This window comes from Leptidea sinapis, chromosome 2 (assembly GCF_905404315.1).
Source record: "Leptidea sinapis chromosome 2, ilLepSina1.1, whole genome shotgun sequence".
In the NCBI taxonomy this organism is placed as follows: Eukaryota; Metazoa; Arthropoda; class Insecta; order Lepidoptera; family Pieridae; genus Leptidea; species Leptidea sinapis.
Window position 1 is genome coordinate 3289272 of NC_066266.1, and position 26493 is coordinate 3315764.

Sequence of the window (26493 nt, forward strand, 5' to 3'; positions counted from 1 at the left end):
GCAGCAGTTAGTTCAACTTAGTGATATAAAGTGGCTAGAGGCTTAAATTATTGTAATGTCGACGGAAATTGTTTTTTTTGTTTTTAATTACAAATTCGGCTTCACTTGGAGTACTGTATTGTACTTGGAGTACTGTATTGTACCTATAGGCCGGCGCTTCCATTTAACCGCATACAACGAAGAGCAGCTCGAACTATCGAAGATCAAGTCATCTCCTTATAGAGACTGTCACTTTTTTGGGGGGTTTTTGCCATAATCGCCACGCTTGTCAGGCGGGTTGGCGATGGCAGTAAATGGTGTTCTCTTAACGAAAGATGCTGCTGCCCATCCTCCGTTGTTTGTATCCCTTAGTCGCCTCTAACGAAACGCACACAGGAGGAGATGAGGTGGTGCTATTCTGGTGGAACACCACATACACGAGTGCGTGTTGCCAGTGATGACTTACGGTACGCAGACGTCGTCGCTATGGGCCTTATAAGAAAGCTCATGGTCGCTCAGAGGGCAATGGAGAGGGCTGTGCTCGGAGTTTCACTGCGAGATCGAATCAGAAATGAGGAGATCCGTAGGATCCAAGGTAACCGTTATAGTCCGAAACTGAAGTGGCAGTGGGCAGGGCCAGTGCCGGATTAAGCAAGCGTGGGGCCGTAGCAAATTCTTTGAAAGAGCCCTTAATCTATATTGGAAATAGTCTGTTACCGAGTGTCTAACGATTGTCTTGGTAAGAAGAGTTGTAAAGTTTGACGTTTTTGTGATATCAAGTAAATTCAATATACCAAAATCATAACAAATTTCACTAAAAAAATTACGCTCATTTAGAGATGAGTTTTATTTATATATATATAACGATTTTAATGAAATTTAGTATACAGGTAGTTTCGGGGGCGAGAAATCGATCTAGCTAGGTTTCAATTTTTAAAAAATGTATTTTTGTCCGTGTTTTAATGAGAAACAGCGACAATAAAAAAAAATTACCAAAAAAACAACCGACTTCAAAAACACTATTTCAAAACTATAGACATAATATGCACTAAAAAGTATAAAAATAATGGCGTATTTTTATACAATCTAATTAATTAATCTAATTCTAGTTAGGTTTTTTAGTGGTGTTGTAAGGTTCAATGTTAAGGTTCTGATACATTTTTAAAGTAAAAAACAATAAAATTATAAAGTAAATTATAAAAAAAATAACATATTTATTAAACTCACTTCAAAATGGTCCCCACAACAATTTAACCAAATTGTTGGAGATACTTTATCTCATCTCATTGATTCACACCACTTTGCATGAATAATTGAGTATCTTGGAACTAGAGAAAATACTTTATCTACTACACTTTTCGAAGTATTTTTGCACATAGGCTTCATACATATATGTAGGTTACTTTGGTCAATTATTTTGTAATCACGAAATGTTATTAAATTTAATAAGTTTCACCAGAATTATTACAAATTTGATTATACAGGTGCAGACCCGGAAAACGTATTTATTATATTCAGCCCGCTGATTGTTTAAATAGTTATATGTAATGAAATGTAATTAATTGAATTATTTTTATTTCGAATATATACGTATTTGTTAGGCAAAAAATATGAGTTCCGTATGAGTATAGAAAAACATATCATAAACTAGAACCTTCTCCAGAACACGCTGTATCCTATGGTCTAAGTACTATACCGATCGGTTCTGTAGTTTTCGCATTATAACCGAAGGAAAAAACCGGCTTTATAGTTTGTTAGACTCTGACGTCACAGAAACCCCTCGAGGAATGGCGAGTTTGAATAGATTAAATATATGGTCCTAAAGAATATTTTTTTAATTCTATAAGAATATTCTTATCGAAAATTTTATGTGTTTGATAACTTCGAAGATGTAAAATATGTAATTTAATATATTTTTTTAAATCATGCATATACTCTATTGGTTGAGACGCCAACGCGACTTAGGAGTCGCGTCGCGAGTCTAGGGATGTGGATAGCCATTCCATCCTTATTAGATCTTCTCCTGACTACACATCTCATAGTAACCAGGTCTCTGTCTACCTCTTGATGCCCCTCTTGGAATATCCGACCATTGCCTGTCAAAAGTGTAGTGCCTATCCAACGCCCACGTCGTAAACCACCAGCGACCCGCCGCATTTGGCACTACAAGTCAGCAGATTTGGATATAATGCCTTCCTTTTTTTTCATCCTACCCTTGGGGCAAGGTTAATTTCCCTTCGGATGATCCCATTGCCTGCGCCGTTGCAGTAGCCGATGTGATATTACAGGGCATGGATATTTTTATACCAAGCTCCGTAGTACCAACTAGTGGCAGTGTTTCGGTGCGTCAGATAAAGCAGCACCTGACTGCAAAAAATCAGGCGTATCGAACCTGGGTTGCGGCACCAAGGATCCAAACCGTGCCTTCAAGGTCGCGGAATAGGGTAAAATAAACCTTGTCCAAGTTCCAACACCAGGCACAAGAACCCCCAGAAGAATCAAGTTTGCGCAAACGCCACTAAAAAACCTAACTTAAAAACGTAACTAGAGTTAGATTAATTAATTAGATTGTATAAAAATACGCCATTATTTTTATACTTTTTAGTGCATATTATGTCTATAGTTTTGAAATAGTGTTTTTGAAGTCGGTTGTTTTTTTGTAAAAAAAATTTATTGTCGCTGTTTCTCATTAAAACACGGATAAAAATACATTTTTTAAAAATTGAAACCTAGCTAGATCGATTTCTCGCCCCCGAAACTACCTGTATACTAAACTTCATTAAAATCGTTATCTTAATTTATATAAATTACGTGACACGTTGTTTGTCCGCGATGGACTCCTAAACTAATGAACGGATTTTAATGGGGATTACTTCATGCAGTGCAGTTTAGTCCAACTTGAGAGACAGGATACTTTTTATTTCGATTTGGGACCCATAATTATATTTATTTCCAATATTTGTTTTGTATGAACATATTTTCTGTGAGAGTATTTAGTGACGCACGGTTTGACAGTTCTGCTGTGAAACAATTTCATTATAACCACAAGGAGCATATGCTAATTACGAAATAATTATTGATGTTTTGAAATATTATTGGCAATTTTTTTTTTATTATCTACAGAACAAAGTCTGTCGGGTCAGCTAGTATATATATATAATAAGAATTTTTGCTCGTTTAAGGATAAAAGATTTATACATTGAAGATTTTGTAAATAAAAAACTGAAATTCCCTAGATAGATATACTTAATAGAATTTTTTGTCATTGGTGCGTGCAGTACGTAAATCTACTCCTTGGTTTCAAAAATCACAACAATAACAATATTTGGGTTTTCATACATTTAACATTGAATATATTAATATTCAATGTTGAGTTAAATGATATGATTCTGATTCCAATTAAATTCTATTTTCTGGATTTATACATTCTTTAGTTTTATAAATTGAAAAACTTTAAATTTATATTAATTATCACATAATTACCTTGCAGCTTTCACTACTTTAAATTTAACAGCAGAAATAAAATCTGCGTTTGAAACAAAAAAAAATATAAAAACAAAATAGCAAAATAATATCTAGCAACCATAATTACAATAAACTGTATTTTATTGGGATTTGGGATGCCAATGCAAAATTTTATTTTTTGTTTAGATCGCCCTGCGTAGTTTACGTTACCGAAGCCATTAAGAATTGTGGCCATTATTATTCATTAATTACATTATATTATCTCATTACATCGTCATCATCATTTGTTCTGGAAGACGCCAACTACTGGACAAAGGCCTTATGATTATATAAAACACTAGAGGACCCAACAGACGTTGTCCTGTACACATGTTTTAAATTTGAAAAATCGGTCCAGCCGTTAGGAGCAGTCCACTAACATACACATGAGCAGGAGAACTATATTATATGGGCGGAATTGAGAATCTAAACCAATCTCAAATTCACTGAAACAAACAAAAAAGTCATCAAAATCAGTCCAGCCGTTTAGGACGTAGTTTAATTGTGAATCTAAACCATTTTCGAATCCACCTGAAGACACACACCAATTTCAAATTTACTGGAACACACAAAAATATCATCAAAATCGGTCCAGCCGTTTAGGAGGTAGTTCAATTGTGAATCTAAACCATTCTCGAATCCACCTGAATACACACAGAAAGTTTCATTAGAATCGGTCCAGCCGTCTAGGAGGAGTTCAGTGACATGACACGCACACAAGAATTATATATATAAAGAAGATTGTAAAGCTCTATTAGAATTTGTACCTGCGAAATGTGTTTTTGTATTCATTGCTATGAAGAAATTCATTAATTGACTTAATAATAATATTAATTTTAAGTAAATTATAAAAAAAAACTTGTGACAACTCTACGTGCTGCCGAGTACGACATGCGGTGTCGGCTTTTCGAAATACAGGTAACTCACCGCAGTTGAGTTGCCAACCATTCTGTTTTTTCATCCAAGTTTTTGTACTGTCCTGGGATTTCCTGAATAGATTTTTAGCAGCGTCCTGGGTTTTTAATTTTTAAATTATTGGCATTATTTCTTCAAAGAATACAGATTAAAATAGAAAGATAATTATAATTAATGTGTTAATATTTAATTTACGTCCTCGCTTTTTACTGGCATTTTTTCGTTTTATATTTAAATATCCGGACGACCGAGCATTGCTCGGATTTTTAAGAATGTACTAAACTTGAACAAAAAAAAAACTAATAGGACTTCTGGATTCGAACCGGGGTCTTTAAATAAGTAATATTTTAATATTTACTATTTACTTAACAACGCCATCTGCTGTTGTGTCGTTAAAGCAATTGGTTGCTCACAAAAAATAGTATTATTATTCGCCAATAGATGTCAGGAAGAGTCATATTTTTCAGTTGAGACTCAAACGCCTCCTTTTTGTTATAATTCTTCCAAGTTTATGTTTAAGTTGATTATCGATAAAACACGAATAAAATGACATTTTCTAAAAATGATTCCTAGCTAGATCGATTTATCGCCCCCGAAACCCCCTATATACTAAATTTTATGAAATCGTACATTTATTAAAATATATTATGATTATTTGAATTACATATTAATTTAATTGGCTATTGCAACTCTACTATTGCGTCCTGCTTTTTCCTACTTCAAATCCTAGTTGTTACTACTACTCTCCAACTACCTCAAAAAAATGGATAATATAGATAACATAATCTATCATAAATAGGTTACCTTAAAATAAAAACGAATAACAGTAACAATAAAAAGATTACTTGAGGTAAATTACACCTACTGTAATCTGTAAACTGCCTACTGTACCACGCATGGACTAGCCATCGTTCCCGTCATACGGGATGTACGTCCTTATATTTGACTGAAGCAGGCGACTCAGAATACGACGCTGCCACATGTATTAAGTAAGAGAGTATCATAATTACTCGTAAGGATGCATTAGTGCTGCTAGTGTCGAGTGTAGCACGTACCGTTACCGTACGTTAGTTCTCAGCTGACGGCAAACTTGATTGCAATTGTACAATTGCGAAGAAAAATTAATCCATTTTTAGCCCCTTTAATATGTGCGTAATATTTACGCTAATGATTACGGAATAAAAGACAGAGAAGATATCATGTTGCATTATAGAGCGTCAAATAGATGGAGAAATTTATAGATATTATAATATATTTGTTTACGATGTTACATACGCGCGTACGGTCGGTCGCTCGGCCAGCGTCACACTGAACGCACTAGTTTATCGCCATAGGCCATAGCGCGTCAGTGGAGTGGACTGACGACTGACGTACGCCTGACCGACAAGATCGATCGACGATTCAATGGATTCGACGTGTATCAACTCATCAGCGCTGGACTGAACGCGATCGTAATATTATGTTATCATTGTTAAAGCTACGCTTGACCGATGCCTGCACTAGCCGTCGGTCAAGCACTAAATGCAGCCTTAAGCGTATAGAAAAATTATGATAGCATCAACCGTAATTTCAAAATAAGTCTTATGTATCATCGTTTAAAATTTTAGCATTGTTTCAGATTAAAATAATTCACAATTTATGCTTTGGCCTGAGAAGAAAACATGTTCTGTTTGTGATAGCTTTGGTGACTGTAATAATTTATTATGATTTCTATAATATTCATAGTCTTAAATCCAGATTAAGTCTCTATGATACCAAACGGTAAGTGATGGTATTTTGAATTATTTTGATTAATTTTTTAGTTTTGGAAGTCTGAATTCAACTATGAAATCTTAGATAATTTATACGTCTAGACAGACGCTTGCTGCTACGCAAAGTATAAGAACAGGTCGGGTTTATTACTTTAGTGTGCATAAAAGTTGCTTCTTATACCCGCGATACGGCAGTCTTATATACAATATTTTTGTGTGCGTGCGTTTTTGTAAATAGAGGCTAACAGTCAACCTCAACGTTTTCACGCACACTGCCGCAGTGTAGCTGGACGTATAAATGAGCTCAGGTAAAATTAATTCACTCTCACATCTTATTTTTAACGTACCAAAAGTTTTTTATAATTCGTTAATAAAATGCAATGGCACATAATATATTGATATACAACTACAGGTATATAGAGATGAGGTTAGCGCAGACATTGAAAGAGGATAAAGGTACAGGCTGTCAGATTCCAAAGCTGAACCCATACTCCAAAGAGGTGACCCAGTTTGATGTGGACATGCCCAAAGTTATATGCAGCGGAGAAGACTGGGTGAAATGCTATGTAAGTGTTACTTCAAACTAATAGTAGATTATTTTCCAAGGGAGAACAAAGTTATTTTAACGGTGACTATGGAACTTATAATAGAGTTGCTGCCGAGGTGGCTCCCACATATTACTTCCGCGTACATCTCCCTAAGGGCTGTCATTTGACCGAGTGAAACGCAGAGTTGCTTGAATTATCAGGGATCCCGTGCTCTGTGAAGGGCTCGATAACCTTCCGTTGCGTAGAAATATCGCTCATTGTGTGTCTCCTGGCACATATATCACCAAGAGTGTTCTGAAGAGCAGTTTGACCTTATTCCTGCTGCCGAATTCCACCTTCGCACGACACCCCACAAATTAATTTTCTTCCACGTACAGCCAAGCTGTGGAATGAGCTTCCTGGTGCGGCGTTTCCAGGACGACACGACATGGCTACCTTCAAAAGAAGCGCGTACACCTTACTAAAAGGTCTGTTAATCCACACGAGTCTGGCCCGTTCGTGTTGTCGTCATAGGAAGGCAGCGTGACTTTCCCATATCTAAAACCCCTTAGCCGCCTTATATGAAACTCTTCGGCGTGGGACCCTAGTCTTTTTGCCATATGACCTATAATCATTTTATCTTTAGGATTCCTCAGAGTTAGGCTTATTTATTGACTGCCATATTATTAATATTATTATCAATGAATATCTAAGATATTCAATTTACTTCCTCAGAAATTCAATTTCACAGGTTGCTTTAAATTAAGGCTTCTATATGCGTCGAATACTCATTAAGTTTGTATGAGATTAAAGAAATTGTGAATATATGATGGAGTCATCTAGATAAATTAAATGTGTAAACATTGTACAATACACATAAAACTGTTATTTTAAGAATAAATTTAATAAATAGCATTCTTTTATACTCGAACTAACTGAAAATTTGAGAAAGTAGTTTTATTCAGCACCTTCTCTGCGCATGGGAATCTGATGGAAGCCAGATGCAAGGTCGAATGTCGAAAACACTTTGGTTTTTCTGTAAGATTAGAAAGCAGTGTATCACAATATAGGCAGCCAAGCGCCAATGTAACACGCTTTTAATATGTTATAGACAGCTTGTTGGGTGCTAATGTTTTTTATGTTATAGTGAGCACGTTGATCGCTAATTCGCTAGTATAAAACACTTTGGTTTTTGTGTTAGATTAGAGGGTAGAATACATATTAGGCAGATTTATTATCAAAACTGTTAGTGAGCAGAAAATTTATAATTTATATTTTGACAAATGATGATTAACAAAAGATAATAATAATTGGCAAACCGAAATCAATTTGTTAAGGTTAAATAATATAGCCATGAAAACACATTTACATATTGCTTATGTCTATCAATGTGCTCACTGAGTATAAATCTTTGTTGAAGCCAGAAATTTATAATTACAGCTATCAGAATGCAAATTGGTTCCTCATATTTTGGAGACGACCGATTATGTAGTGTGTACGTACAATGACATCATATACGTTAATGACAATAAGTACACTTTTGGACCTCCAGTGAAGGTACACGCGTCAGATAACTACGTACTCTCTAAAAGTGACCATGTAAAGATATCCTGTAGGGGTGTTCAAAAGAACAGGTGAGTAAAAACTGTATTAGATGAAATAATCTGGCCATTTCTAAAGCAAAAACCCTCATTTGCACATAAAAATCAGTCGAATTGGCAAGTAAAAATATATACTGATCTTTTTAATTTGCGTAGTTGTAATTTTGAAAGTCTTAGTTTTTATTATTTGTTTTATAGTGGCATTCGTTATACACACTCTTAGATAATTTATACGTCTAGATAGACTGTGACAGCTGTGATCATATTGAAAAAATTGCGACGAACTGTCAGCCTCTATTTTCAGCAACGCATGCACACTAAAACAAAGTGATGAGGGCTTGTCATGCACAATAAAGTAATAAACCTGGCCTGCTATCATGCGTTGCCTAACAGCAAGAGGCTCTAGACATATAAAAACATACGGGTCACCTGATGCTATGTGATGACTAAATTATTCTAACACCTCACAATGAATGCCAAACTTATAAAATATCAGATTAACGTACATGTGAATTGGAAAACCGATAGGACATTGGTACGTGGCGAGCGAGGACAAGAAAGGAGGGACCGTGGTGCTCTAACTGCATCAGCCTTGAATAATCCTATGGCTGTTATAACAGTTTATAACAGCCATAGGATTATTCATATTATATATTTAGGAGGTATAAGGGCTAATATTTTATAATTAAATATCATCAGTCACTTAAAAGTTAATGTTTTTAGCACTCGCGCCTCAAAATGGAAGGGATATGGTGTTGGTTACCGCGAATATGTCAATCCTAAGACTCCACCGCCAGGCAGAGAAAACACATTCAACATCCTACTGTTCGGTTTTGACTCCACATCCAGGAATGGCTTTATACGGAGGATGCCGAAGAGCTATAAGGTTCTTACTGAAGAGTTGGGCGCGACTGTCTTGCATGGGTAAGACTTCCATAATAGTCACAGTTTTTAACCGACATCCCTGACGTTTATTGTTCAATTTTCGTTTGAAAAGGTTCAATATAAATAGTTGGTTCAAATCTGATTGCGAAGTTTCCACGACGAGCTGCCATACTGGGCCGACCCATATTCTCAAATTTTTATTCCTTCTCAAAATTTTACTCTCCATAAGATTTTCGGATCTATTTTTCAGATACAATATATTGGGCGACGGAACGCCAGCCGCGTTGTTGCCGATATTAACTGGCAAGACCGAACTGGAGTTGCCGGATGTTAGGAAGAAGGCAAAAAACAATGATACTCTAGAATCGATCCCATTTATTTTTTACAAAGCAGCCGAAGATGGGTAAGGGTCATCAAAGTGTGTTGCGTTGGTGTGTGTGTTGTGTGAAAAACAGGAATAGATTGAGCAAGAAATACCTCTACCTACATCTCTGCAATGTTTTTTATGAAAATATTTTTAATGTGAATAAGGGACCAGACGAGCACGACGTTCAGTTGATGGTAACTGATACGCCTTGCCCATTACAATGTAGTGCCACTCAGGATTCTTGAAAAACCTAAAAATTCTGTGTGGTACTACATTTGCGATCGTCACCTTGAGACATAAGGTGTTAGGTCTCATTTGCCCAGTAATTTCACTAGCTACGGCGCCCTTCAGACCGAAACACACTAATACTTAAACATTACTGCTTCACGGCAGAAATTGGCGCCGTTATGGTACCCATAATCTAGCCGGCATCCTGTGCAAAGGAGCCTCCCACTGGTAATTCCTACCCTATTGCATATAGTGGAGATGTGCGCACATCAACGTCATTATAATCTATACTAATAAATGGAGAGTTGCTTCTTTCCTTCGGTTATACTACAAGAATAACTACTGAACGGAATAATTAGTACAAATCGGAATTGAATAGTATTGTAGTTGTTTTTTTATGGATTTTATGGTTCATGCTTATATGGTTTTAGTGGATAGCATTATTTTAAAAATATGTGTATGTTTAAGCTATTGTGTTATTAATGTAGATTGTATTTTTTGTGATTGACGTTGACGAGCAACCTTTTGATTTTATGTCAATAAAATGTTTTTGACTTTGACTTTGACTAATACTTATAGTATAAGATTCAGCGTATTTCGGAGGTGATTTTAGGATATAATAATATGCTTATCTATCCGGATCCCATATTTTACAATTAGAAATTTCTATAAAGTATCATTACAAATATTTCAGCCAATGGTATTTCATTACATAATGTGATAATTCATACATTGAGCGGGGGCGGGGTACTTAAGTTATGGCAAAGAACGTTTGCCGGGTCACTATTTGTGCTATTCACAATTCAGTCAAACAACTAAGGTAAGCGGGTGCGAGTTGCTGAACGCTCATTGGTCAGGATCACAACGTATCGTAATTGGTCAGCTGATAATCATAGCAATCGCTACTGGATAGCCTTGACTTATAAAAAATAGACTATTTTCATCTGTGTTCCAGGAAATCGTACAACAGCTTCCCATAGGAAGCTTATGAAAACTTCTCAATTTTAGATTTTCGGAAGATCTTGTGATTTTCTCACCCTCGGCTTCCGAATTGATTAGTACGCATCAGGCGGCATGTGGACCGTTGGCTTAGTTGATAAGAGCGCTGGGATAAAACTCGAGAGGCGCGGTTTTAAATCCCGCATCGTCCATATACTCGTATTTTGGTACCTACAACTTAAATTTGTATACTAAATCCCAGAAGCGAGACATATCATTTAAAATAACAAACTGTTTACATTTGAAAGAGTGACATCACAAATCAATCCTTCAATCCAACCTTTCCGTTCCGGGAAACTGAGATCGCGCGGTATACCTCAGATTGGCGCGATTTTTGCACTAGCGCAACGTTCTGTCAATGCGATTATTTTACGTGTAGCAATAGATTGCGTATGATAAGGATGATCTGAGTGAATGTATCAGAAAGCTATTGAAATAAGCTATAAGGCCAAAATAAACCATTTAAACGAATAAGGGTCAGAACTTGGTGCCGCACGGCACACTCGGTTTTGGTGTATCTAAAAAATCTAGTGTCTTGGGGCACTGTCCATTTGGGAAGGTTAGTATCCAATTATTGTGGTTGAGCAATAACTGTAAAGAAGATCCTGTAAATGTAACCACAATTCAAAAGCTGAACAGACAAACCAAGATTAATGGATCATGCCTGATTCCGACAGTGGGTTTAGTTGGTTAGTTAGTTAGAGACCCGCATCGTCCATAAATTTTTTGCTCAATTTAAAATTTTATAGTAAATATGAAGTTCTGGTACGTACCGTTAGAAGACGAAGTGAATAAGACGAATGTCAGAAGACAAGACAAGCGATCATTCGTATCAAATTGATGACACTATAATCACTCTTTCTAGTCGTTCCCTCATGACTGAGGATCGTGGTCATCAACAAGTGGTCCACACTTGAAGTGAACTATTTGTTTCCATCAGCTTCTGTCCATCGCAGCCCTGACGACGGAGCTAAACCTCGAGGACCTGGACTCTATACGAAAGAATTCGTTGGTGGCAAATCGTGGACAGACGGATTTTTATCTTGAGCTGTGAGAAGATCGACACATTTGTTCGCTAGGCCGTCTAAGTGTTTCAACATAGGCCTCCAGCACCACATCTCCAAGGCATAAATCCTCTGCTTCTCTCGAGCCCGTTTCGTCCACGACTCCACGCCATACAGAAAAATGGGGAATATCAAGGCACCTACTAACTATAATGACTACTTGTGTTTGAATCATATGAATCTTTCTTTTTTCATTCAAATCACATCAGTGCTAGAGATTTTTTTTCTTTTTGAGAAACAGTAAAGAGAATAGTAGGACTTCGAAGCTTGATAGTAAATAGTAAGTGATCATCTCAGGGCTCTTGAAAAACTTAAGACCCTGAGATATAAGAAACTTAGATAAATATGAATCTCTGAGACATAAGATTCTCATTAGCTCAGGATACCAGTTACTTAAGATCAAATTTATAATGTTCAGTAGGTACTTGTCTATGCCATCATGGAATTTCTTATTAGTTCTTGCCTATTACATCGATGCTGCGTCGATGAAACCATCTTCGATAACTCGGACTTCCCTACTCTTGAGTTATAGTTTGGAAACTGCTGGATCACACTTTCCATGCCTCTTGAATTTTCTACCTACAGTTAAACGAGGAAAAATTATTTGCTTCTACCCTCAATTTTGTCGCATATTTTCAGTTACCGTACAGCGTTTTACGAAGATATGCCCTGGATAGGTACGTTTAATTACCGTTTCAAAGGGTTCCAGCGACAGCCGTCCGATCATTATCTTAGAGCTTTGCTGATGGATGAGACAACGAAGGGCAAGATATGGTTGCGGCAGCCAAAGCGACGCTACTGTTTTGGTGACTCACCTCAGTACAAAATCATGTTCAATCTTACTGAACAGGTATGTGTTATATAATGTCACAGGTATATGGTCAAAGTCGTAATATTATAATTTCACTAGTTATATTACAATTCACCGGGAAATTATGACTATATTTATATTATATTAGTGACATTGTAATGTCACGGGTACACTATAGTGATTTTGTAAGGCAATTACTTATATTTTGACAAATTTACTGGTCGTTACTTTATGAGGCCGTCAGTGATTGGTCTGTTTCTTGTATTCATTGTTTGGTCATTATTTTTTAAGTTATGCTATTTCTATTATTATGTTATATTATTTAAGTGTAATCAAGTAATTGTTATCTAAGCTAATCGGCTTTTGTTCACTAACCAAATAAACCAATCAAAAGCAAAATGTCTATTTGTGGACCCCGCGCTGGAAAAATAAGGACTCCGCGCCGTGATATTAGCAAGTGAAGGACCTTTATGCTAGTGTGTGTGCGGTTACGGGGTATACCAGATACACAATTTTTTCTTTCTTAGATAATCATATATCCACCACGCGGCCGATCGGCTTCTATTACTGTAAGTGTATGCGTGGGGCTATGTATTTACACGTTTACCGGCATGTTTTAGTACCTCACTTTTATTTTATTTTTTTACTCGTCCGTGTTTGTAAACAGGTTTTTATTATTCATTTATTATAATAAATATTATTTATTCTCAGGTTTCACTTTATATCAAATGTATTTGTAAGGCCGTTAAAGTTTCAACCTTGTCACAATGTTTATGACCAGACTAATTATATTATGCTTATCCAGGATAGGTATAAACTTTATAATATGTTTAATTTTTGCAGTTATGAGTATAATTATATCGATCGACCAACATTCTAAGCCTTTTACTACGTGTTCCTTGATTGAATTGTTGAATTAATTTAAATTTCAGCTCTTCATGCTCCATGGCAAGAAGTTTTGCTTTACTTTCATAGTTGACATTACCCACGATGACTTCAATTACATCACCACATCTGATGAAGATTTCGTGGACTTCTTGAGGAACTTCTTGAAGCTGGGGAGAGGAGAGGACACCATGATGCTGGTGTTTGGTGATCATGGACCCAGGTGATAAACTTAACTTAGCTCCAGGCTTCTTCTGCTCAGCCCAAATGTTTTTACGTGTTTCTTATTGTAATATTGTAATCTGATTATTTCAGCTCCACAGATTGTCATTTGTATAGGGCCAGACAGTTTAAAAGATTTTAGAGTTGGGCCAGAATTATAGGAAAAATGCATTTTGCGTTGAAAGTTTGTTGGTTAGTCGGTTTTGTGTTTTTCCCCAATTTCATGGCCGAAAAAGTCTGTTCGCACGCATACGGCGTAGAGATTCTCCAGAGACATGTTCCGGATCTACATTAAAAGGCATCGAGAAAACATCTAGTGAAATGATCTTAAAATCTTGAAACCTAGTTTCAAATTCAGTGTGAAGATTTTTCAACGCCTGAATTCTTCTAGTTTGTTGTCACTCACTGGTGCCATGGATTTTAAATGCGGATAGTTAGTTTTAAGTGATTTTAGACAAAAACAAGTCTTATGTAGAAATGCACTATTCGAGCATTTTATTAGCTATTCTATATAAAAAAATGTAACATTTATTCAAACAAAACAAATCTTATAACTATATTTACAATACTATGACTACATGAAATTAAAACTATCATTACGTGGAAGCGTACCAAGAATACTGGCAGCATTTCCGCGTTGGATAGCTAGGCTGGTCCGTTGACTGAGATAACTGCCAGCGCTTGGGTTTCCTGTAGCCTTATTGAGGCGCGCGAGGAACATTCTCCGAGCCTCAGGGCCCCACGGGCCAAGTATGTATAAATTGTTTCTTTTTATTTAATTTGTTGTAGTGTTCGAATAATGAGTAATTAATATTCGGGCCCTGTCACTTCACCACGCTTCTTTACGCCAAACGCCCCGCGACCCGTTAGAGGCTCCTTTACCTTTACATCTTTTATTCTACTATGTAGAATCTACTTTATATTTCTGGACCGTAAAAATAATTATGATCTCGGGCTATATACTATTCATGTCGAAGGACTGTCGGCCCGATTAAATGCTTACATGGTCCGAAGCTGGCCCGCGTGCCGTACTTTGGCCATCTCCGGCTATAGATGATCGTCTACTAAATAAGTAAACTTTTATATACTTGGTGATTTTAACAGATATGCCAAAGTGCGAGCCACATTGCAAGGTAGACTTGAAGAGCGGATGCCACTGATGGCCATCCGTCTGCCTGATGCGCTCCGGAGACGACATCCCCACGCTCAGGCCAGCCTGGAAGCGAACGTGGACGTGCTGACCACGGCGCACGACGTACACGCGACTGTTCTAGACGCCATGGATCTGAGGAAATACTGGAACCCCTACAGGATCAATGGCGCTGATCTAACTAGGGGGTTGACGTTGTTAGAAGAGGTTGGTTGAGTTTTTCGAATATCTGTGTATAGCCAAGTTCGAAACTATGAGGGATAACGAAAAGTTCTCAAATGTGTCTGAAATATTTGATTTTTGAATAATCAATATTCCTAGGGAATCGAATCCATTGGTTTGAAAAAACAACACACATGTATAATATGTTAAAAAATATGTTACCTTAAAATAAATGCATCTTTGTTATTTTGATATTTTACATTGAACAACTGGGAAGAGACTGATCCCCATGTCACGGGCTGTCCTAAATTTGGGGGCCCAGGTTAATTTTAAGCAAAATTGTATTTTATTTTTGCAACAAATAAAGATTTACTATTATTATTATGATGTCAAAAAATGTCAAAAAGCCTATGTTTTGCAATGTAGATCCCGAAATTTTCGAACAGAAACGCTTAATTTTTTTTGCCTCGGCCATTTTATACCAAGATGAGTATGCCCTTTGCATAAAAAGTTTATTTTTCCATTACACCCAAAAGTTAATTTTCAAGTACACCTATAACGCTGATAGTGTTAATCATTGTTTAAGATCCCCAAGAATCGTTCATGCAGCGAGGCGGGAATTGAACCCCATTGGTGTTCGTGTCTGACCTGGGAGAACATATCACATGAGGACGTGATATACACAAAGACAGCAAACGTACTCGTGGATTATATTAATTCACTCACAGAATATATGAGGTAGTACAGCTTAAATTAATATTAATAACGACTGTATGATAGTTTCGCGTACTTTAACAAAATTACAAATAGGTATCTATTGGCTGTATCAATTCCTGTTGTAGAACTGATTTATAAGTCTCCGCTTCTTTCCGTTCTGGTTTCGCAAGGTTGGTTGTGTGTGTTTCAACGATGAGCTTTGTTTCTAAAGAGACATAATTATATTTCTTTGCAGTTTATCAAACTTTTTCTGAAAACAGAATTGCAAAGGATTTTTTTCAAATCAAATCAAATCAAATCATCTTTATTTGAAAGATAAGGTAATAATATGTTGTTGGCTTATAATTAACAAGTGCTCTTATCCTAACCCACAAGGCATTCAAACTTATAGAGAAATACATAGTTCACGTATTAATTTCTGTAACAATTATAATATATTGTACTATACTAAAAAAAGATATACATCCCAAACAAACTTAGATTAACATCAATCATACAATAATTATTATTTCATAGGCTTATTAAGTTTTATTTATAATATAATGTCATTAGCTATACAATGATATTGAGTTCAGTCGGAGTTAATTTTTATTATTTAGTATTTTATCGTCAAGAAAATCTTTTAATGAGTAGTATGCTTTTTTTATTAAGTAAGATTTGAGAGACTTTTTAAAGTAGAATTTATTTTTGCGCTTAATATTGTCAGGTAATTTGTTGTAAATTGTTGGTCCCATGCAAAAGATGCTGTTTCGATAAAACTCTGTTCTGGACTTCAAAGGTCGTAATTTGTTGTCGTTTCGTTTCGAAATTAGCGTTTCATATTTATTGATATTATTCTTTACCATAACTGCTACTTCATAAATATATATTGATGGCATGCTAAGAATATTTAATTTAATAAAGTGAGGTTTACATGATTCGGTTGCTTTTAGTGAGCAGACAGATCTGATACATTTCTTTTGAACTTTGAATACTTCATAAATCCCTGGAGCATTACCCCAGAATAGTATCCCATATCTCAGAGTGCTGTCTACATACGCATGATATGCTGCTAACACCGCAGTCATATCAACTACTTTCTTCAGCATATGTAGAGCAAATGAGAACCTATTTAGTTTATTAATGACATAATCAATGTGTGTTCTCCATGACAGATTGTGGTCAAGACAAATGCCCAAGAATTTTGTGGACTTCTCTTCATTAATCGCTTTACCGTCATAATTTATATTTAATCCATAAGATTGTGTATTTTTGTAAGCAAATTTCGTCATGCATGTTTTATTTAGATTGATTTTTAGATTATTATAATTTAACCACTCTATAAGTTCGTTAAGCGAATTGTTTATGTAATTTTCATATGTTAATGGATTGTTGTCAATAAATATGGCAGTACTATCGTCTGCAAATAAGGACCATTGGATCCTTAATAGTTTGAGGAAGGTCATTTATATAAATAAGAAAAAGCAGTGGTGCTAGAATACTGCCTTGGGGCACGCCAAATGTTGTTTTCCGGGGATCTGATAAATATTTCATTTTGGTTTTAGTTATAAGATTTATTTTAGTTATTTCTGTTGATTGTTGTCTACCAGATAAATATGATTTAATTAAATTAAGAGCATTGTTTCTTATGCCATACCTTTCTAATTTATTGGTCAGTATTAAATGGTCGACACAGTCAAAAGCTCTGGTCATGTCCATAAATTATAATATTGCTGTCACTCGTTTTTTATTTTCTAAACTAATCATTACCGTTTCCAAAAAGTTATAAATTGCTTCATTGATAGACTTATTTTTCTTAAAGCCTACTTGCTCCTTAGTCAAAATATTAAATGTTTCAAAGTACGAATACAGGTTTTTGTGTATAATTTTTTCAAAAACTTTTGATAAGATTGGAATCAAGGCGATAGGCCTATAAAATTGCATATCCAGTTTGTCTTCTTTTTTAAAAATAGGTTTTAATATCGTAAGTTTCATTTTATCTGGGTATATACCATATTGGATACACTGATTCATAATGTAACTTAATACTGGAGCTATTCTGGTAGCGACATATTTTATTACTGTTGTATTTATATGATGATATAAAAACAACACAAATAGTAACGGATACGATGGTATCCGTTACTATTTGTGTTTTTTAATGACTTTATTGCATCCAGAATGCCATAGGAGAATGTTGGGTTAAAAAAAAGTGAGTTGGGTTGATGGTGTCTAGTGATGTATTTGGGGTTATCATTATAACCACTTTTTTGCAATCGTTGTTAATTTCATCTATAAATAAATCTTTGAATGCCTGCGTTATCATTTGAGGATCAGTTCAAAGTGTGTGTCAGTGTTCAAAGTACACTAAATTCGATTAAGTACGATTAAATTCACCAAATGCCTGCGTCTTGACGTCTCGGAGTAAACTCATCATCAAACTAAGCGTAATTGGCGCCCAGCGGACGCATTTACGATAATGCCATTTCAAATCAAAATCAAATCAAAATCATTTACACGGAGGTCACGGAAATGACACTTATGAATGTCAACAAAAAATAAAATATTTTTCTTATTGAATCTACCGCTACTTCGTAAAGGGTTGAGCTAATGAGAAGAAGTAGCAAGAAACTCATTGCCACTCTTTTATATCAAGATTTATATTTAAGTACATCGATTTACAAATCATTTCAAATTACAATATAATATGTAAAATGATGCAACAGACACACTCAAACGTCAAATAGTCAATGTCTTACACGAGTAAGTCAAAAAAGTAAATGTAAATTAATACAAAAGTTATTGAGTACAGTAGCTGCATCATCCACATACACCATAAATAAAGGTATTCTGTGAGCATTTTGTAAGCGATTATAAATAACTTTAACAATACTACACACAATAATTTTAAAGAATCTGAGACCGACTCCCCGGTAACAGGATCATCCTGCCACCACAAGCAGCTCCCGTTCACGAGCATGACGCATGAGCCAGCCATCGCCTCCCTCAACCATATTTTAGGGAAGGGGACGACCCGTCCCATGACGTCGCCACAAGTTGTGACATTTAAGTGAGCATGACGATTTAGATTTAGCATCACAATCAATCGTTTCTGATAGCGCGGCTGGCCTCCATCCATTAGACTTATTGCAACGGTCGTGAATGGCCAGCTTTAGAGTCTCAAATCGGACAGATGAACCGCACGTTGACTTTGTAATGAGTTGTATTTGTTTTATGGGGAGATCATCACCAGCAATCTCTTGTAACACTAGTAGTAGGTATAGTTACGTTGTCGTCCCTTTAGGTTGGTGTACGCACTTGTTCTAAGATACCCATGACTATGTTATCGTCCTGAAAACACTACGCATGTAAATTCATTCCGTTATATAGTACGTGGTAGAAAGTTGCTTGAAAACGGTACTGTGAAGTTTATTGGCACACATTCAGATAATGAAGTACTAGTAGTAGATGATGATAACTTTATTGCGTGTAGTGAGAATGTGGAATATGACGGCAAAGATTAGGTCAAAGCGCTCTTCGGAACACTCCCCGCTCTAAGAACGCGAGAAGATATACAACGACGTCTCTACGCAGCGTCAAGTGATCAAGCCGTTCACAAATTATTAGATCTCGCGATTATTCGAGCTGTGCTACAACTCGTTTTAGTGAAGCGTTTCTCTAAAGATCGAGCAAATAATAATAAACTATATGATCTGATTTGTAGCGCATTTCAACCTGAATTATGTGATTTGGTACTGACTACCTATCCCTCCAATTCTTAAATAACTGGTATTACATCAGCCTTCACACATTTTAAAGCTGATTACACGTGTATATCACTCGCCGATCTACTGGTTCCATTAGACATTGCTACGAATAATTGCGCAGCTATAAGAGCAGAGTCTGGGACAGGTAAATGCAGAATGCACCTGCCAGGTCCCCTGTTTGCACGTTGGATGCGATTACTAATTAAGACATAATCACGACCATTATGTTCACGAAGCATCAAGAAGCAACACAAACAATGAAGCCAAGCAAATAATTTATATTTAGTCCGCTTTTAATTTTGATCACGCGTTATAATAATATATTGGATGCAGCACCATACAAATTACAACAACTAATTTTTTATGTATATTAAAACCATGGTTAAATACTCTGTTTGATTTAAAAGAGTGGCCGTTGAGTTTCTTGTATGATCTTCTCACGAGCTCTACTTTTCCCGAAAATATGGTAAATTAAGTAATATAAAAGAAATAATTTATGGTCACGACTGAAAAGCGCTTAGTTTAAGCCTAATTGAATAAAGTTTATTTGACTTTTACTTTGTCCATATGTTTATAAGTGTGTAATTTCAGATCGCGATGTGAGATTCGTACTCTAACCAATATAGAGTGGGTGATGCGACAGCGTGTTAACAACGGTGTGTTGACGTTTGTGGAGGCCAAAGACGCTGATGGTTACGAGGGGAGGTTCGGTGATAAGTTGAGACCTGCTAGAGAGAACTATCAGGTCAAGGTAATCACGTCTTAAGTGAATAAACTAATTTATTATAGTACTAGCTGACCCAGCAAACGTTGCATTGCCGATATTAAAATCGCGATACAAAAGTAACTGTTAATCGTAGATAGGTGAACATTTGAAGTTGTATGTGTTTTTTAATGCTGACTCATAATCAAACAAATTTAAAAAAAAATTAATTAAAAATTTTTGGGTGGACCACCCTTAACATTTAGGGGGATGAAAAATAAATGTTGTCCGATTCTCATACCTACCCAATATTCACTCAAAATTTCATGAGAATCGGTCAAGCCGTTTCGGAGGAGTTCAATGTTTAAACCATGACACGAGAATTTTATATATTAGATTTTATGCAATTGTTGTACAATGAGAGTTAAACAACACGAGAGTCGCTCGAACACGCTCGTGGCTCGAGCCTACGTTACTCATGTTTTTTGACCTAGTTAAACAACGTGTCGCATACAATAATTTTTCTACGACTAGGTATTTTTAAATTAAACAAAAACATATCATAAGTTTTCACGTTGCTGCTTCGATGGGCGGGAAATGAAAAAGTAAACATACTTATCTCTGGTGAGTGATTTAATTTTTCCTTCAAGGAATGGCAAAGGTATACCCATAAAGCCAACGCGGTAAAATTGAAAATTACAAAATATACCTAGCATCTTGGCAAATTATATCAACAAGTTTTTTCATAATGATTTAAACATGAAAATATGATGTATTACCTAATATTTCTTTTCTATGAACCTACCACACGAAAACTAGATTTAATTATCTGTGGTACCAAAAAATTGTGTTTTTTTGGCGAAATTATTTATAGTACGCTAAACAATGCTGTTTTAGGCCAAGGACTTAAGGCTGCATTTAGTGCTCGACGGTCAGCGCTGACGTCGGGCAGCGTAGCGCGTACTATACGCGGTGACCATGTTGCGTTTAGTGCTCAGCTGACAGCAAACTTGATTGTCTGTGTACAATTCGCAAGAAAAATGAATCCATTTTAAACATCTTTAAGTAATATGTGTGCACTACTTGTGAAAACTACTTAGAGAATAAGACGGAGAAGACATCATGTTTACCGAATTATTACAGAGCGCTAATTGAAGGAGAATTTTGTACAATATATTCGAATTTACCTGAACACGATATTTTGATTACGATGTTATACACGCGCGTACGGTCGCTCGCTCGGTCAGCGCCGCACTCAACCCACTAATTTATCGCCATAGCGCGTCAGCGGACCGACGAGCTCGACCGACGATTCTCGTCAGCGCGACGTAGCTGTACGCGCGTAGCAAATCATCAGCGCTGGATTGAACGCGTTCATAATATGTCTTCATAGTTATAGCTACGCTCGACCGATGTCAGCGCTGATCGTCGGTCAAGCACTAAGTGAAATAAAGTATGTACTTATATTACTGATCAAAGAAGATAAAAGTAGAGGAGCACAAAAATAATATTTATAAAGTGTTGAGATTACGAGTATTCTGTGCTGATAAAAGGAAATAAAGGAAAAACTTATGTAATATTAGAGATGCAGCGGCAATATTCTAGTATGAAAATAATTGATCCAAAGAAATTATGGATTGAGGAGAAACTCAACCTTACGGCCTCATTATCAAATCAGTTCAATGGTTCTATTTTTTTCTATTCTATATATATACCGTATAGTTTTTGTTGATCTCAAATTGCCTCTTAAAAATAATTCAAATAAATAAGTAATGTAATGCCGGTCACACATCAATATCGAACTTGAGACCGGTCCATGCGAGTTAAGGAAAGCTTTATAAGATAGAACTATTACGAACAATTATAGGAAAAGAAATACAACATAGTCACCGACATAGCTCACATAGTTGCAAAACTGGAGTGGCAGTAGGCAGGGCACATAATATCTCGACGGACAGATGGCCGTTGGGGTAGTAAAGTGATCGAATGGCGACCACGTACTGGAAAACGCAGTGTTACCAACACAAGATGAACCGACAATCTGGTTTAGATCGCCGGAAAAGTTTGAGGACAGCAAAGGATCGATCTTTGGGGGAGACCTTTGTCCAGCAGTGAACGTCTTTCGGCTGATATGATAGCTAAGAGATATATTTTTATCTTGTCAACAAAAAATCCACAGAACATACATCCAAATTCCACTTTCTTTTTTATCAGATAACAGTAGGCCCTGGTAGAGGCGTGTACGAAGCTTCTATGACCTACGTTGTTAAAGAAGACAAATTCTATCTGGACTCCCGGGATATCTCTAGGACTAACGCGTGAGTTATTTTCTAATCGAACAGGCACTTTTGTGGACTCAATTACCGACTGTTGTTTTCCCGAACCGATACGACTTAGGGATCTTCAATCGAACTAGCAAGGAATTATCGGCATATTATGTTCATGTTAGCATACCCACAATATTGAACTATTTGCATCATCGGTTAAACAGAAAAGCTTGAGAAATGGATGCCACTGATTTGATTTATATTATAGAGGAGGACAAACAGACGGGCCAGCTGATGGTAATTGATCACCGCAGCCCATACTCAACACGAGAGGAATCAAAAGAGAGTTTGTCACTCGATTATTTTTTTATGGAAAAGGAGGACAAACGAGCGTACGGGTAACCTGGTGTTAAGTGATCACCGCCGCTCACATTCTCTTGCAACACCAGAGGAATCACACGAGCGTTGCCGGCCTTTAAGGAAGGTGTACGCGCTTATTTTCAAGGTATCATCCCGGAAGCACCGCACAAGGAAGCTCATACCACAGCTGTGTAGTACGTGAAAGAAAGCTCCTTGGAAACTGCACTGTGGACTACCGCCACACATCCAGATGATGGATGATATCCTAATTTGTGGCGTGTCATGCGAAGATGGGATTCGGCAGCAAGAATCACGTGAAACAGCTCTTCGGAACACTCCCCGTGATAAATGCGGTAGAAGACACACAATGAAGCGACGTCTCTACGCTTCGCCAAGTTATATAGCCGTTCACAGAGAGCTGGGTCCCGACAATTCTAGCTGCTCTACGTTGCACGCGGTCACATGGATCGAGCTGATACTGGGGTGCGCCAGACCAGAGATGACAGCAATACTCCATATGTGGCCGGACCTGTAGAGCGCTAGAATGTGCCATCATCGCCATTATTACTCCATGATTTACTCGTACGCAAGACCTCACACGTGTGGAGAGTGTTCGGAGATCGACGGAAACGGGGAAATCTCAGGAAAGACATGGTGTTGAGAGGTCGCTTTATTCTGTTTCTTTTCCCACGTTTATCAAGGGGAGTATTCCAAAGAGATATGGAAAATAAATAATATTAGCTCCATTTAATCACGGACGAGTACAAAAAGAAGGACTCCGTGTCACCTTACATAACAGTGAAGCACCAACACAAGCCGGTAAACGTGAAAGTACATAGCCCTACGCACACACTTACACTAATACAAGCCGATCGGCCGCCTTTATGAGATTTGCCATCGTCTGTGACAGATCAGTTTGCGTCGCAATAAAATATTTTAAAAATGCCTTCATGCGTTGTGCAAAAGTGTAAAAACAATACTATAAAAGAATTTGTGGTCATGTATGATTATTTAAGGGAGAAAAAATTGTGTAACTGGTATCCCCCGTAACCGCACACACACTAGCATAAAGGTGCTTCACTTGTTAATATCACGGCGCGGAGTTCTTTTTTTTACTCGTCCATGCATTTAATATATTTTTTCTTTTTAGATACAACAGTGAACCGCATTGTATTACCGAGAATAATCCTCATTTAAACATGTATTGTTATTGTAAGAATAGTTCGTAGTAATTTGCGACTTGCAAACTGTTTAGTTACTTAAAATGTTATGTAAATACTGAAGCAATACAAGTTTATTAACAAACAAGTTTAATATAGAATTTTTGTCTGTTTATTTAATATTTCATGAATTTACGAGAGGTGGGGACAACATAACATTATAGGCTACAAGTTACTGTTGGAGACAAAGTATTTGTCCACGCGGACGACATCGCAGGCAACAACTAATCTAGAATACCTAAGGAAACATGCACTTTGAATGTTTTTGTACTGAACAATAACAAAACCTAAAATCTGTTTAAAATTATGGAAATAATATTATTAGGTAATAGCGCAAGGCTGGAAATATTTGTATTAAATATGCTTTCATTGTTGATTAATGTTTTGATCTCAGCTGCGTTCCAACTAGATACCGCACTACCTAACAACAATAGCTTTTTATCACGGCAACTGGTACATGCTTGTGTGCGTGGAATCTTGACACTAAATAGTATCTTTCAAATTTTGTAACATACGCTTCGTGTTATTTTACAATGAAACTAATAAAATACAAAATACTTACTGATGATATGTGATCCCAGTTTTTCTTATTTCTTACTACGAAACCCGGCATTTAAGTTTCAATTATTTACAAAGTTTAACAGAAAATGTGGCACGTCAACGTCACACATTGTTCGAGACTGGCTCGAGTACGCTCACTTGGTCGTAGTATTAGTTACCGGACTTTGCAAATACGCCTGCGGTATCTTGTTTGAATGAAATTGGCAGATAAAAAACCAATAGTTTTAAAAAGCGGTATTATAGTACTTAGGCACGCACCGGTCAAGTGACTTGTACGCGAAGGGTGTCATAGCATGGTAAATAAAATTTTATATTATTTAAAAAAACTTTTCCGACTTTTTAATAATTTGGAATTCACAACCATGGTTTTTTCTGCTGTCTACCTACTGCGGTTTATGAGATAAAGCTCGCTGACAGATGGACGGACACACAGCGGAGTGTTGGTAAAAGGGAACGAGAAACACTTAATTTTTTTATACGCTAGTAAGTCATGGTGAGGAGAAACCAGTATACGCGGCCGGTGCAGGCAATGTCTTACGGAACGCAGACGTGGTCGCTAGCTATGAGCCTTTTGACGATGCTCATGGTTGCTCAGAGGGCTATGAGATTCCCTGCGAGATCGAATCAGAAATGAGGAGATCCGTAGGAGAACCAGTCACTGACATAGCCCAGATGTTTGCGAAACTGAAGTGGCAGTGGGTAGGCACATAGCTCGACGGACAGATAACCCTTGGGGCAGCAAAGTCCTAGAATGGCGACCACGTACCGGAGGACGCAGTGTTGGTAGGCCCCCCACAAGATGGACTGACGATCTGGTAAATCCATCAAAGAAGTTGGATGAGGACAGCGCAGGACCGATAGCCGTGTAGATCTTTGCAGAAGGAATTTGTCCACCCTTGAACGTCTTTCGGTTGTTTAGAAGTAAGTAAGTACGCAGCCGCCTTTTGAGGTGCAAGCACTGCTCAAGGATATCGTTCTACAGTTTTATTTACATGGCAGAATTTTCCTTGAAAAGACTGTGGAGTAACGTTACACATTTCAGAAAAGAAAGCAAACTACCTTATTACCCAATACGCCTGATAAAGAACTAAATATAGGAACAATTTATTATTTTTTTAAAATGATAACCCTCACTTCTGGGATTAAATTCATTAAAAAATTAATATTTAAAACAAAATTCTGCCAAACGCCAAAATGATGCAGTGGAATTTCACATTTTGTCGTAATGTCGTAACCTGATTGTAACTGATTACTGTTCACCCCATTTTACAAGTCCATTGCACAATACACGTAATAGAACAGTAGCCTAACTCAGCGGTCTCCTTGAAATTTCTGAACGGAGCGTTAGGGTTTACATACAAAAGGATTGATGGTAAGGCGGCAGCTAAGGTTATGGTCTCCTATTTTACGTCTCGTTACGCCGTACGCTGCGTCACAATGCTTAATATATAAATATACTGTTGTGGTCTCTTCCACACGTCGACGCTGCTGTGTTGACGCCGTACGTGGCATCCAAAAACCGTGCGCCGCATCTCTAGTCATTTTAAACCATTGCAGCGTGAAGGTCGTCGCTCGCGTCACACAAAATGATGAGGTTTGATAAAGGAAAAGACGGGTTGTTGATTGAATCAGTAAAATCTTACTAGTGTATGATAAAAGTGGCAAGAATCATAAAAACAATATTTAAAAGCATCAATGTTGGGAAAAAATTTGTGATGCAGCCACTGAGCCACCTGCGACACGCTAGACGTATTGACCGCCAACGCTGTGCATTGCGTCCAGACGTTGGAAGCCACGGAATTGAACGTTGACGCTATCGCCAGACGCCGCGGCATAAAATAGGAGACCATAGCTTAATTTAACTCGGAC

The 26493-nt window shown here is 36.9% G+C and overlaps 1 protein-coding gene across 2 annotated transcripts; it reads left to right on the forward strand.

Moving 5' to 3' along the window:
- Positions 1 to 24539, forward strand: LOC126975768 (uncharacterized). Of its 2 annotated transcripts, XM_050823805.1 has the most exons (13): positions 1 to 70; positions 6017 to 6159; positions 6562 to 6715; positions 8117 to 8310; positions 9001 to 9201; positions 9413 to 9565; positions 12460 to 12670; positions 13564 to 13739; positions 14843 to 15095; positions 15637 to 15788; positions 20105 to 20264; positions 22431 to 22534; positions 23994 to 24539. In XM_050823805.1, exons 1-13 carry the CDS (start codon positions 56 to 58, stop codon positions 24070 to 24072), a joined length of 1995 nt encoding a protein of 664 aa, XP_050679762.1. In that variant the 5' UTR covers positions 1 to 55; the 3' UTR covers positions 24073 to 24539. The 2 variants fall into 2 exon arrangements, with proteins under 2 accessions (XP_050679762.1, XP_050679770.1); XM_050823813.1 differs by lacking the exons at positions 22431 to 22534; positions 23994 to 24539 and adding an exon at positions 21114 to 21193.
- Positions 24540 to 26493: the final 1954 nt, after the last annotated feature.